Genomic DNA, 15133 nt, shown 5'->3' with positions numbered 1-15133 from the left:
TTGACGTTTGGAATATTTTACTAGCAAAGCTTCACGACACGTCTGCAAACGAAGAATGTGAGTGGGAAAAGTGGAAAACATTGTAAACTGCCCGCCATGTTGATTTTGAAAGAACAAACAAATCTCAGGAGGAACTGGGCTATAAAAAGCTCCCGGGACATTTAGCTCAGCCAGTCCACGGCTCCTAAGTCAGCTGGGGTAGGCTCCAGCTCACCATGAACGGGATGAGAGCATCCGAGCTGTGTTCAGAAAAACAGGTCTTGTCTACCAGTTCTCGTCCGAGAACGAGCTAGAGCTGCCTGTGTCGGAATCCGCGTCCGTCAAGCCGTCCAGGTCCCAGTCGGCGCTGGAGCCGCTGTCGTCGTCCTCCTCCGTGGGGAAACTGCGCGCCGAGCCGAGGCACGCCGGGTAGACGCGCGTGGACACGCACACGGGCCCCAGCGTGGCCACGTAGACGGCCATGACGGTCTTCCAGCTCTCCCGCGCCAGGTCGTACTCGTGCATGAGGACGCGGTTCTTGTTGTGCTGCAGCAGCGTCTGCGTGAGGAGGAGGAGCTTGCCGCCGTGCTGGATCACCTGGTAGTTGAGGGCGTGGCTGTCGATGGGGATGTCGCCCAGCCGCCGCCACTCCCCCCTGGCCGGGTTGTAGGCCTTCACCACGGGGATGTCGCACACGCAGATGATCTGGTCCTGGTACACGCACGCCTTGTGCAGCTTCTCCCGCCGCAGCGAGCCGCAGAGGCGCCAGCGGTTGCAGCGCGGGTCGTAGCACAGCATGCGCCTCTTGTTGACCACGTACAGTTGGTCGTTCAGCGCCACCACCTGCATTTTTCCTAAGGAGTGAGGCAGAGGCGCCACAAAGGTCCACTGGTTCCTCTGCACGCTGTAACACTCCACCTCCTTCAGCCGCGCGTCCGTCACAGGGTTCCTGCCCCCGAGGAGGTACACGTGACCGTTGAGGTACCCCATCCCCGAGTGGATCCTCCCCAGCGGCCTCTCTGCCAGCTCCTTCCAGCTGTTGAGCACCGGGTTGTACTGCCAGAAGTGTTTGGACAGGTGGGACGCCAAGTAGAGGTTGTTTTCCGGGGTGGAGCACGCGATGAGGGACTCCATGGTGGAGCGTTTGTAGTCCTGGTTGCTGAGGTCCACAAGAGGAGCGGACATGAAGTAGAGCTCCTCAGAGTACGGGTCGCAGCACATGATGTTGTCGTTGGGTAGACCGAAGAAGAGGATCATCTCCTTGGCGCTGACGCCTATCCTGTGCTTGGGGACGTCCAGGAACGTGGACAAGGTGCAGCAGCCGGCCCCGGCGGGTCCGTTGAAGAAGGACTCCAGGTGCTTCTCGATGAACGGCCTCGCCACCGGCCCCTCCAGGTAGCGCTTGTCCTTCTCGGTGAACAGGTTCCAGCGTACGCACCTCAGCGCCTGCAGCGCATCCTCCTTCTTCTGGGGAGCGTTGACCTCGATCCACCGAAGGGCGGCCGAGCACACCTTCCCCTCGCAGTCCACGTCCAGCGTGTCCAAGGAGAGCAACTCCTTCAGCTGGACAAGATCCAGCTCGCACAGCTCCCCGCCGCCGCACAGATGGCCGAAGTTCCTGGCGATGAAGGCCTGAGCGCTGGCTTTCAGCTCGGGGTTGTCGTAGGTGTCGGCAAATTTCAGGACGCCCACGCAGTTGGAGAGGTCCAGCCGGCGGATCATGAAGCTGGAGCAGGCGTTCCTGATGTACTCCAGCTGCAGCATGTTGGCGGCGGCGTACAGCCTCTGCACGTTGCCCTCCGTGATGGTCACCATGCCCGTGTAGCAGTAATTCACGATGACCGACATGGACTCGGCGTCCACCCCGTGGATGACCACCTTCTCCTGGACACTTTCGTTCAGGCCGCCGGTGAACATGCTCTTGAAGTATGGGCTTGCAGCGGCCAGGACGTTGCGGCTGCACAGGAAGAGCTGGACGGGGCTGTCACTCATGGCCCCGTCGCCATAACCACCGCGGGGCTGCAGGGGCTCTCCATCCAGGTCAACCTCGATGGCGACGTCCGAGAGAAGACGACTATCATACAACGCCTTCAGCCCCTTCATCAAACTCCCGGCGTGGCTGACGTCCTCCAACACTTCGGGGCCATTGAAGCAACCCAAAGAGGAAGCCATGTTCGGGCTCTATTTAGCTAGCTCACGTCGCGGAAGGTTTCAGACAAGAAGCCGCCTCACGCTCCACCTCCTCGGCTCGCCGACAAGGACACATCCGCTCCGCTACATTACAAGTCACCTGCTATCTCCCAGTGGATGTGTGCGCCCCAAAGCTTGTTTGTAGCCAACGAATGACCATAATGTTCACTTTAGGTCCGCCATTTGTGCGTCGTTCAGCGTGGAAGCTTTGAGACAAACAGACGGTTTGACCCGGCAACCGGGGGTCAAGTTTACATTCTAGAGTGTCAAAATAAAACCTATATCTACGTATGTTTGACTTGTTTTTTTAATCAACCAACGCTCTGTAAAGTATCAAAATAAACCTATATTACATATTAAGTAACATTTGTTATGTTCGATTGGTTTTATTTCATACTTTACCAAGATCTGGAAAGTGTCTTCTCTTATTGTGAAGGCAGAATATAAAACTTCCTCTTCGTCAGAGAAGAAGTCCGCCTGTGATTGGCTGTCATAACTGGGTCAATTTCTAAAGGATAAACAGTATTTACTGAAACTCGTGTTTAAATCCACATCAATCGATGTAATCAATATTTTCCTGCAACATACCATGTTTAAAAACAATGTCACTAAAAAAGTGGAATGTATTATTATTTATTGAAATTTGAATAAAAGTTTTTTTATGTGTTTCATATACAGGTAAAAGCCAGTAAATTAGAATATTTTGAAAAACTTGATTTATTTCAGTAATTGCATTCAAAAGGTGTAACTTGTACATTATATTTATTCATTGCACACAGACTGATGCATTCAAATGTTTATTTCATTTAATTTTGATGATTAGAAGTGGCAACAAATGAAAATCCAAAATTCCGTGTGTCACAAAATTAGAATATTACTTAAGGCTAATACAAAAAAGGGATTTTTAGAAATGTTGGCCAACTGAAAAGTATGAAAATGAAAAATATGAGCATGTACAATACTCAATACTTGGTTGGAGCTCCTTTTGCCTCAATTACTGCGTTAATGCGGCGTGGCATGGAGTCGATGAGTTTCTGGCACTGCTCAGGTGTTATGAGAGCCCAGGTTGCTCTGATAGTGGCCTTCAACTCTTCTGCCTTTTTGGGTCTGGCATTCTGCATCTTCCTTTTCACAATACCCCACAGATTTTCTATGGGGCTAAGGTCAGGGGAGTTGGCGGGCCAATTTAGAACAGAAATACCATGGTCCGTAAACCAGGCACGGGTAGATTTTGCGCTGTGTGCAGGCGCCAAGTCCTGTTGGAACTTGAAATCTCCATCTCCATAGAGCAGGTCAGCAGCAGGAAGCATGAAGTGCTCTAAAACTTGCTGGTAGACGGCTGCGTTGACCCTGGATCTCAGGAAACAGAGTGGACCGACACCAGCAGATGACATGGCACCCCAAACCATCACCCAACCATGCAAATTTTGCATTTCCTTTGGAAATCGAGGTCCTAGAGTCTGGAGGAAGACAGGAGAGGCACAGGATCCACGTTGCCTGAAGTCTAGTGTAAAGTTTCCACCATCAGTGATGGTTTGGGGTACCAGCAAGTTTTAGAGCACTTCATGCTTCCTGCTGCTGACCTGCTCTATGGAGATGGAGATTTCAAGTTCCAACAGGACTTGGCGCCTGCACACAGCGCAAAATCTACCCGTGCCTGGTTTACGGACTATGGTATTTCTGTTCTAAATTGGCCCGCCAACTCCCCTGACCTTAGCCCCATAGAAAATCTGTGGGGTATTGTGAAAAGAAAGATGCAGAATGCCAGACCCAAAAACGCAGAAGAGTTGAAGGCCACTATCAGAGCAACCTGGGCTCTCATAACACCTGAGCAGTGCCAGAAACTCATCGACTCCATGCCACGCCGCATTAACGCAGTAATTGAGGCAAAAGGAGCTCCAACCAAGTATTGAGTATTGTACATGCTCATATTTTTCATTTTCATACTTTTCAGTTGGCCAACATTTCTAAAAATCCCTTTTTTGTATTAGCCTTAAGTAATATTCTAATTTTGTGACACACGGAATTTTGGATTTTCATTTGTTGCCACTTCAAATCATCAAAATTAAATGAAATAAACATTTGAATGCATCAGTCTGTGTGCAATGAATAAATATAATGTACAAGTTACACCTTTTGAATGCAATTACTGAAATAAATCAAGTTTTTCAAAATATTCTAATTTACTGGCTTTTACCTGTACATATAACGCCAATTACATAGATAATGAAAATATGAATAAAGTATAAATACTGTCCTAAATCGCCCACTAATTTATTCAACTGTGCTGAAAAAAAATCTTAATAGGATGTATTTATTTTATTGTCTTTAAATTTCGATGTGAAGAAAAAAAATACAATGATTGTTTTGTAATATTTCACAATTTAATTAAATTATAGTCTCTTAGATTGTTTCTTGTTGCAATTAATGAGCTATCTTTGTATTTTATTGGCTTTTTTTGTTCATCTATGTTACACTGCAATATTTTACAGTATAATTTATTGGCAGAACCTTCATCAGAACTATAAGCATTTTTACTGGAACACAACATAACATAATAGCCACATGCAATCCTTTTTTTGGATTTATCTATTTCTTCCTTTAGCACTTTTCTAATTTGTATGAAAATTTAGTGTTAGTAATATTTCATGACAATTATAACAGCAAATATCTATATGCCTTCCATCATGATATTATGTTTATAGACTTTTGACGAAAAATGAGACATTTTGCACCCAACCTTTGACTTTAACTTGAAGTTTGTACTTGTACAAAGTCACAGTGTCAAAGAACAAATATGGAAAAATAATGTGTGTTGATTTGTGAGTATAATGGCATTATTGCATTGTATATACATGCAGTATATAGCTTTTCAGGCAAAAGATAAATACATTTATGGCCATTGCATCATTACGCAAGGTCCTATTGACTCGATAATTACATATCTGGAAATCACTTGTCAATACCATTAATATGAGGCATGTTTTGATATAGTTTGTTGCTAATTCCTTTTGGACCGTCCTATAGGCGAACTTGTCAAAACATTTTTATTTACAGTACAGTACAAACAAAGTAAATAAATAAACTCCTATTAAAGAAAATGTAAATATTAATTTTTTTGAAATATATATATACATACATATACATATATATATACACATATATTAAAAAAAAAAAAAAAATATATATATATATATATATATATATATATATATATATATATATATATATATATATATATATATATGTATGTATAATTGTTACAAGTTTCTTTATTACAAATTATACATTCATTTTATATAATACTTTTAGGACAAAACAGAAAAAATATATATTTAGGTCAATTAATGAAAATAGAGTAAATAAAATAAATATACACGTAACATAATTATATGTATTAAATATATGTGTGAAATATACGTATGAAAGCGCTTTATAAATAACGTTTGATTTGATAACATATTGTAATATCAAAATCGATTAATTATTGAAAATGAAACGATATTACATTGTAAAAATACATACAGTATACATAATTTTACGTATACATATAGGTATACATATATGTATACCTAAATACATTAGTACAACTATATTAAATTAAGTAATTACAATCATACATTTCCCTTAATTTCAAACATGCTTACGGGGATAAAATATTATATTGCAATTTTTAAAAACATACTAAAATGAAAATAATACATTTATTATGTCATAAATTAACTGTAGGTCAAAAAAAAATTTAAGTGAATAATAAAATCTTACAGAAACCAGAGAAATGTTACATTTAATTGACAATAGTAATCAAATAAATTTAATGTACTATGAAAAAAAATACAACAAAGTGATAAATATACTGTATATATATTAGATAATATAAAATTATAACTATATATGTTTATTTTAATTTATTTTTCTTTTTACAAGGATTGGGGGAAAACAACTTTTTTTCAAAACATTTTTATTTGACTTTAAAAATTCCTATGGTACAAAAACTCCTTCGAGTTGATGTGCAATACCATTGCAGCGGTCACATTAGTCAAGTTAATACTTTTAAAAATTCACATAAAAACAAAACATATGAAAACACGCCAAAAAAGTCACATCACACATTAACGAATTGTCATAATTCAAGCAACACTCCCAAAAAAGTTTCATAATTGCGATAAAAGTGCTGCAAGGTGCGGCCAGTTAATAGAAGTGGATATGAAATATGACACAGTACTTCCAAACAGGCACAGGATGGAGCAAAAACAATTCCTTCATCATCATCATCATCATCTTGATCCTATTTTACACCACAGTGAGAAAAGTTTGCAAAGTGAGCCGTGTGAGATATACAAGAACAAAAAAGTGTATTATTCAAAAAGTGTGACTTTTTCAGCTTGCAGAAAAACAACAACATGAAAGAGTTGACATTGAAGTAAGTGAGTAGTGGAATATTGCAGGTAACGTATGAGAGCCAGCCTCATACAGCTCTTACTTCATTATGAGGAGGAAGAGTTTCAAAAAGAAAACTCTTAAAACAGTCTCTCTTGGGTGGCAGCTCATGACTGCCCCCTCTGGACAGATGAAGTTACTGTCAATAATGCAGCATGACCCTGTTTGTTGTTACAGTAAATTACCAATATTATTATTATTAACAAACCTCTGAATTATTGAGTTAATAGCAGCCGTCTTTCCAGCTGGCGTCCTTCAGGGTACTCAAGGAGGCCAGGCTCTTTGGGGGGGTCAGCAAACTGCAAGGCAAGCAAGAAAATAATGAAGACAACATACATTTTTGATATTTCAATGAATTAATACATTTTAGCGTCACACAAAATAAGATCAAATAAAACGTATACATTTACAGCGCAGAGGACGCTTGAACAGTGCGCCATTGCACAGGCATGCACCTTAGAGGGAACATTGTTGGGGACCCCTGGTTTAAGACATTTACCAATGCTTTTGAATGGGAAGGCGTGTGTAAACTTTTGAGTGGTAAGGATAGTTCATTTTTGCTGCAGCCATGATCTTGGTTGTACTAAGTTGTGGATCAGAGTGGATAATGTGTGGTCTTACCTGTTGTACTAAGTAGTGGATTATGTGTGGTCTTACCTGTTGTACTAAGTAGTGGATTATGTGTGGTTTTACCTGTTGTACTAAGTAGTGGATTATGTGTGGTCTTACCTGCGCGTTGGTTGGGAAATTTTGCTGGAGCGAGAAACTCCGCTGATGCCCACAAAAGAGGCCGGGCGGGGCAGTGAGCTCCGAGGGACGGCGACGGCGGTCTTTACGGGCAGCGGTACGCAGCTTCCTGCGGGCTTGAGGGGCTGAGGCAGGGCGGTGCTGCTGGGGATGCAGTGCAGGCTTGTGGAGGCGGACAAAGAGGCGGGGCCCTGCAGGACGGTAGGGCTCACGTAGGCCGTAGCTTTAAAGGGCTGGCGAGGGGCGGCGGGGAAGCTGCCCACGCTCTGGACGCGATGACTCAGCTGGCCCGGAGGCGGAACTGGAGCACACAAAGGGGAGGGGGAGGACACAGGTAAACGGACATCTTGTGGGAATAGGAACGCAAAGACAAGGGCGACTTCTTACTGGACGACTGGAGACGTGCGAGGCCGCTGGGCGAGTCGAAGCTCTGACTGCTGCGGAGGGACGACATGGTCGGGAGGGAGGAGGGGCCGTGGGAGGGCGGGGTGACGGAGGAGGGGCCCAAGAACGGAACGCCGGGAACGCTCGGCATGCTGGGAGTTCGGATGAGGTTGGGCATGCTTCTCCGTAGTTTCATATCTGTACAAGAAGAACATAATGTCACATGTTAAACCTGTTTTATTGAAGGTGTAGCCAATATTCCGACAGCTGACTTGTATTATTACTGTACATGTACAGTCGGGGTCAAAAGTGTACATACACTTGTAAAGAACATCATGTCATGGCTCTCTTGACTTTACAATCATTTCTACAACTCTTATTTTTTTGTGATGTAGTGATTGGAGCACATACTTGTTGCTCACATGAAGTTGACTTCTTTTATGAATTTATTATGGCTCTACTGAAAATGTGAGGGTCAAAAGTATACATACAGCAATGTTAATATTTGCTTACATGTCCCTTGGAAAAGCTGGACATTTTTTCAATCAATCAATCAATGTTTACCTATATAGCCCTAAATCATGAGTGTCTCAAAGGGCTGCACAAGCCATTTTGAAAATTGTAAAAAAAAAACTTGAATGGTCTGAATGAGTTGAAAAAGTTGGTGTTGACATTTTTCAAGTCGGTGGAGAAATGTTGAAGTAGTAACATGTTGAATTGAAAAATGGTATTACGGAATTCCTGGAATTTCGGGGAAAACTGGGAATTTTTCCAGTTAACAAAAATAACTTAGTTTTTTGTCCTAATTAAGAGGAATGTTTTGACGGTGGAACGGTTGAAGTGGGTTGAAAAATGTGGGAGGAGTAGTCGCCAGAAAAAGGGTGAAAATCGGGCTTTGGAAAACCAGGATTTTCCAGAATTCCCGGAGTTTTTTTGAACTTGGAAAAAAGGCAGTTTAAATTTCCAGGATGGTGGAATGTGTTGAAGGTGGAATGGTTTGAATCGGTTGATGTGGAAATGGTGAAAGTTTGAAAGGGAAAAATGTCCCGGAAAACCTGGAATTCTGGGAAATCTGGGAATTTTTGGAATTTGTCCAGGGAAAGCCCGCGATTCCCGAATAGGCTGAACAGTTTGAAGTTGGAACGCTTTGAATCGGGTGAAAAATATGAAAGTTAGAGAGCGCCAAAATCTGGAGAAGAAGTTGAAGTTGAAGAAGTTTATCGAGAAGAGGCCATTCCTGAAGGAATAGCGTGTGAATGCTCCAATGCTGAAGTTGAAGTGAAATGCTGACAGAATGTAGTGTGAATGTAAGAATAGTTGGAATGTTGGAATGGTTTGAATGGGTTGAAGAATGTGAGAATTGTGGAAGTTTGAAAAATGGACAAATCATTTTGAATGGGGAAAAAAGAAAACAATTGGAATTATGGTAAATCAGTGATTTTTGTAGTATTGTTGAAATAGAGCACACAATTCCTGAACAGGGTGAATATTTTGAAGTTGGAACAGTTTGAATCAGATGAAAAATGTGGTAATTGTGGAACTTTGGGAATTTCGGGAAAATTGGGAAAAAAAAAATTTAAATTGTAAAAGAAAACTTGAATGGTCTGAACGAGTTGAAAAAGTTGGTGTTGTAATTTAAAAAATCGGCTGAGAAATGTTGAAGTAGTAACATGTTGAATTGGGAAATGGTATTAGGGAATTCCTGGAATTTCGGGAAAACTGGGAATTTTTCCAGTTCAAAAAAGAACTTTGTTTTTTGTCCTAATTAAGAGGAATGTTTGATTGGCAACACTAAATGGTCCCTAGTGTGTGAATGTTGTCTGTCTATCTGTGTTGGCCCTGTGATGAGGTGGCGACTTGTCCAGGGTGTACACCGCCTTCCGCCCGAATGCAGCTGAGATAGGCTCCAGCACCCCCCGCGACCCCGAAAGGGACAAGCGGTAGAAAATAGATGGATGGATGGAAGGGTTTTGTCGGTGGAACGGTTGAAGTGGGTTGAAAAATGTGGGAGGAGTAGTCGGCAGAAAAAGGGTGAAAATAAGTCTTTGGAAAACCAGGATTTTCCAGAATTCCTGGAGTTTTTTTGAACTTGGAAAAAAGGTTTTTTAAATTTCCAGGATGGTGGAATCTGTTGAAGGTTGAAAAATTTGGAAATGGTGAAAGTTTGAATGGGGAAAAATGTCCAGGAAAACCTGAAATTCTGGGAAACCTGGGAATTTTTGGAATTTGTCAAGGGAAAGCCCGCGATTCCCGAATAGGCTGAACAGTTTGAAGTTGGAACGCTTTGAATGGGGTGAAAAATGTGGAAGGTAGAGCGCGCCAAAATCTGGAGAAGAAGTTGAAGTTTATCGAGAAGAGGCCATTCCTGAAGGAATAGCGTGTGAATGCTCCAATGCTGAAGTTGAAGTGAAATGCTGACAGAACGTAGTATTAATGTAAGAATAGTTGGAATGTTGGAATGGTTTGAATGGGTTGAAGAATGTGAGAATTGTGGAAGTTTGAAAAATGGACAAATCATTTTGAATGGGGAAAAAGGGAAAAAAATTGGAATTATGGGAAATCAGTGATTTTTTGTAGAATTGTTGAAGTAGAGCACACAATTCCTGAACAAGGTGAATATTTTGAAGTTGGAACCGTTTGAATCAGATGAAAAATGTAGTAATTGTGGAACTTTGGGAATTTCGGGAAAAGTGAGACATTTTTTTTAAATTGTAAAAGAAAACTTGAATGGTCTGAACGAGTTGAAAAAGTTGGTGTTGAAATTTAAAAAATCGGTCGAGAAATGTTGAAGTAGTAACATGTTGAATTGGGAAATGGTATTACAGAATTCCTGGAATTTCGGGAAAACTGGGAAATTTTCCAGTTCAAAAAATAACTTAGTTTTTTGTCCTAATTAAGAGGGATGTTTGATTGGCAACACTAAATGGTCCCTAGTGTGTGAATGTTGTCTGTCTATCTGTGTTGGCCCTGCGATGAGATGGCGACTTGTCCAGGGTGTACACCGCCTTCCACCCGAATGCAGCTGAGATAGGCTCCAGCACCCCCCGCGACCCCGAAAGGGACAAGCGGTAGAAAATAGATGGATGGATGGAAGGGTTTTGTCGGTGGAACGGTTGAAGTGGGTTGAAAAATGTGGGAGGAGTAGTCGCCAGAAAAAGGGTGAAAATAGGGCTTTGGAAAACCAGGATTTTCCAGAATTCCTGGAGTTTTTTTGAACTTGGAAAAAAGGTCGTTTAAATTTCCAGGATGGTGGAATCTGTTGAAGGTTGAAAAATTTGGAAATGGTGAAAGTTTGAATGGGAAAAATGTCCCGGAAAACCTGAAATTCTGGGAAATCTGGGAATTTTCGGAATTTGTCAAGGGAAAGCCCGCGATTCCCGAATAGGCTGAACAGTTTGAAGTTGGAACGCTTTGAATGGGGTGAAAAATGACGTGCAGTCACTAGAGGCAGGTGAGGCGCGGCCTCACCTGCCATCATGGAAAGAAAAAAAATTTAAAAAGAAAAAAATATATATTAAATTGTTATATGTATCCAGTGATTATACTATAAAGTTATTTTCCATTTAACTTCACCAGTTTTAGATTATTTTTATTCAAAATCGCTGAATTTTCACATTTGCCGTTCAAATACTGAGAAGAGACGGTGCGGTGAACAGCAGCCAGTTGAGGCACGCCACTCAGTGCCTCAACATGGATTGCGCAATGACTCGGCTAACTGCTGGCCTGCTGTGCAGTGAGACCGTATTGCTATATAAACTATATTATACATTTCCATAGTTTAGTTAGCTGAGGTATATAATGTACAGTGTATTTTGTCAACAACTGTATGTGTGTAACGTATTTCTTGTGCTGAGTGATCATAAAACGGCTGCAAAAGACGCACTGGCTGAGGCTCGCCTCCTGCACCCCCGCCGTAGAATGCACGGCAACCCCTGACGGGAGTGTTATTTCAACTAAAGCCCACACTTAAACTTTCCACGTGCAAGATTGAATCTATTTAAAAAAATTATTTCATAAGAAGCCAAAAAGTACAAAAACAATAATGTTCGTGTTGGAGGAGTTGTGAATGACTGCAGGGCCACAACATTAGTTCACAACTCCTCCAACACGAACATTATTGTTTTTGCACTTTTTGGCTTCTTATTAAATAACTTTTGTAACCTATTTTCATGGGCTTTCCTCTTTGTGATGTTAAGTTCCTGTTATGCGCTGTTATACAGTATATGCCTTGAGCTCTTATTTTGAAGGCGCTAAGAGCGGAAGTGATGACACGTTGAAGTGGAGCGGAGGTTTTTGAAAGAAGGTAAATAAAGTGGTCCTCGTGTAAACTGGAGCCTCCGTGTTTGTTATTTTGTAGTTTCATACAGTATAGGCCACATTTATAAACCCTCGGTTACACTTTTTTAAATAGATTCAATCTTGCACGTGGAAAGTTGAAGTGAGGGCTTTAGTTGATATAACACTCCCATCAGGGGGTTCATTAATCCAGCACAACAGCGGCACATTTCTAAGTAAAGGTAAGACCATAATAACGTTTTTTTATTAAATGTGCTTTTTTCTGTGCTACAGTTTGTATGTGTAAAGTTAAAGTTAAGTTAAAGTAGCAATGATTGTCACACACACACTAGGTGTGGTGAAATTTGTCGTCTGCATTTGACCCATCCCCTTGTTCACCCCCTGGGAGGTGAGGGGAGCAGTGGGCAGCAGCGGCGCCGCGCCCGGGAATCATTTTTGGTGATTTAACCCCCAATTCCAAGCCTTGATGCTGAGTGCCAAGCAGGGAAGAATGCTGGTATGAGCTTTTAAACATAACCCGTTAACTGCTTCCAATCAAATGGTGAATAAGATACTCTTTAGGGTTCATATGTTTGTAAATGTGACTGTGATGAAGTCAGTGCCTCACCAGCCATCAACCTCACTGCACGTCACTGCTCCACACAATGAGTCGTACCTGTGCTGTTCCTGTACTGCGTGTCGCTCCCTGCGTTGTAAGGTGTGAGTCCAGCCAGCGAGAAGGTGGAGCTTCGTCTGCAGTCCCTGAAGCTGGAGAAGGTGTGCGAGTGAGACAGACCGCCCCCAGCGCGCTGCACGGACCCCGTGCGGAACAGTCGAGGCTGCGGCGGCGGCAGCTGGTCGTAGCCCTCGTCCTCCTCCTCGTCCTCCTCCTCCAGGTCCACCTCGCTGCGCCTCAGAGAGTTCAAGGAGAAGCTGGAGCAGCGACGTCCCGCCGTGGCCGAGGTGGACGCGTAGTCCTGACGCAGACCTGCGCACACACGCAGCTCCGTTTGCACCGCCTTCACGCACACCGACGAGGAGAAGCGTAAGACTCACTCTCCTCCTGAAGTCGCGCCATGACCTCCACGTCTGTCATGTCCTGCAGTTTGTAGCCCATGGCGATGGTGTCGTCCTCCAGCTCGGACACGCCCGCGTCGCTGTCCAGGGAGGACTGGGGGCTGATGGCCGCATGTCGCCGACCCACTTCTAAAACACAAACTTCATCCATGTTGGTGTGCAAAAAGCAACCATCAAGACTCAGTTGCTGTCATGTCTGTATAATCATCTTTTGTTTAGTTATTGGACTCTTTAGTTTCTGGCTTTTCACTCCCTTGTCTTGTGTCCATGATTACTTATTAGTTTCACCTGTTCCACGTTTAGACTCATTGTGCACTTTTGTTTTGTCACCATAGCAACCATTAGTTTTCACCTGTCACGTCACGCACCTGTTTCACGTTTTGAGTCACGCACCTTTTTTCGTTAATCATGTCTGTAGTATTTAAGTTCATTGTTTTCAGTTTGTCGTGCTGGTGACATCTCCACATTTATGCTTCTGCACACTCTCCACACACCCTTAAGACCCCATCCATCCATCCATTTTCTACCGCTTATTCCCTTTGGGGTCGCTGGAGCCTATCTCAGCTACAATCGGGCGGAAGGCGGGGTACACCCTGGACAAGTCGCCACCTCATCGCAGGGCCAACACAGATAGACAGACAACATTCACACACTAGGGCCCATTTAGTGTTGCCAATCAACCTATCCCCAGGTGCATGTCTTTGGAGGTGGGAGGAAGCCGGAGTACCCGGAGGGAACCCACGCAGTCACGGGGAGAACATGCAAACTCCACACAGAAAGATCCCGAGCCCGGGATTGAACCCAAGACTACTCAGGACCTTCGTATTGTGAGGCCACCGTGAAGCCACCCTTAAGACCCTTGCTGCTATTTTTTCATGTCCATCGTTCACGCTGCTCCTTTTTGTCCATGCCAAGTAAGTTTTGTTTATTATTGCCACAGTTAGTGTTTGTTTGTTGTTCATAGTTTTTTGCCTTTGTGCAAGTATTTGGTTTCATAGTTTGTTCTCCGCCATTGTGCGCGCCTTTTGTTTACTTCCTGTTTTTGTAGTTTAAATAAAAAAATGTACCTTCATTCCCGTCTCGCCCGAGCCAACTTTCCGTTGCCTTCGAGAAAAACTAAACCCCAGGACCAAGTCATGACAGTTGCAATCTATCAGTCCGTAGGAACTCATGGAAAAAGAATTGATCTGTTCCAGTGTCAAACTGCAGCCATCATAAAACCTTCAGGGACTGTCCTGGCAATGACTTGATCAGAACTCTTAACATGCTCAACTATCGCACAAATAAGTTATTTCCTCATACAGTGGTCATCAACTGCAGAGAGTACCAGGCATTAAGTAATACTCCAACAAACACATGTTCATAATTATATACTCTACAACATACTTGCCAACCTTGAGACCTCCGATTTCGGGGGGTGGGGGGGTGGGGGCGTGGTCGGGGGTGGGGCGGGGCGTGGTTAAGAGGGGAGGAGTATATTGACAGCTAGAATTCACCAAGTCAAGTATTTCATACATATGTATGTATATATATATATATATATATATATATATATATATGTCTTAATAAGGTTATCCAAAAAATAGTGCTCGATACCGTAGTAGAGCGCAATATATGTATGTGTGGGAAAAAAATAACAAGACTACTTCATCTCTGCAGGCCTGTTTCATGAGGGGGTTCCCTCAATCATCAAGAGATTTTAATGGGAGCATTCACATACCATGGTTTATATAGGGCAACCTATGCTTGAAAGAGAAACTGTTTATCATATACCGTCCAGACCTGTCATCCCTCAACAAGCGCAGCGAAATTGTATCAGCATGCCGCCACAGACGGAAACACCTCCTAGGTAGCACATGAGCCAATCACCACGCCCCTACGCCAGCCTGTACCCACCCACTCTGTGCCCTATATAAACCATGGTATGTGAATGCTTCCATTAAAATCTCCTGATGATTGAGGGAACCCCTCATGAAACAGGCCTGTAGAGATGAAGTAGTCTTGTGATTTTTTTTCCCACACATACATATATATATATATA

General features: G+C 43.0%; 2 protein-coding genes across 2 annotated transcripts in view; both read right to left on the bottom strand.

Moving 5' to 3' along the window:
* On the bottom strand, positions 1-2406 carry kbtbd7 (kelch repeat and BTB (POZ) domain containing 7). Its single transcript, XM_061970684.2, has one exon. The coding sequence runs from the start codon at positions 2149-2151 to the stop codon at positions 265-267; it is 1887 nt and encodes a 628-aa protein (XP_061826668.1). The 5' UTR covers positions 2152-2406; the 3' UTR covers positions 1-264.
* A 3726-nt stretch (positions 2407-6132) lies between these two features.
* The window catches only part of slain1a (SLAIN motif family, member 1a), a 33731-nt gene continuing 24730 nt past the window's right edge, over positions 6133-15133 (bottom strand). Inside the window, exons 5-9 of the mRNA XM_061970685.2 lie at positions 13072-13221; positions 12692-13003; positions 7744-7938; positions 7339-7657; positions 6133-6908 (exon numbers count right to left, since the gene is read on the bottom strand). Of these exons, the coding sequence (XP_061826669.2) occupies positions 6833-6908; positions 7339-7657; positions 7744-7938; positions 12692-13003; positions 13072-13221 (1052 nt within the window). The 3' untranslated portion in view covers positions 6133-6832. The remainder of the gene's footprint in view (positions 6909-7338; positions 7658-7743; positions 7939-12691; positions 13004-13071; positions 13222-15133) is intronic.

This window comes from Nerophis lumbriciformis, linkage group LG13, assembly GCF_033978685.3.
Source record: "Nerophis lumbriciformis linkage group LG13, RoL_Nlum_v2.1, whole genome shotgun sequence".
NCBI classification, from domain to species: domain Eukaryota; kingdom Metazoa; phylum Chordata; class Actinopteri; order Syngnathiformes; family Syngnathidae; genus Nerophis; species Nerophis lumbriciformis.
Note: the sequence above shows the minus strand (reverse complement) of the source record. Positions and strands in the feature narration are given on the sequence as shown.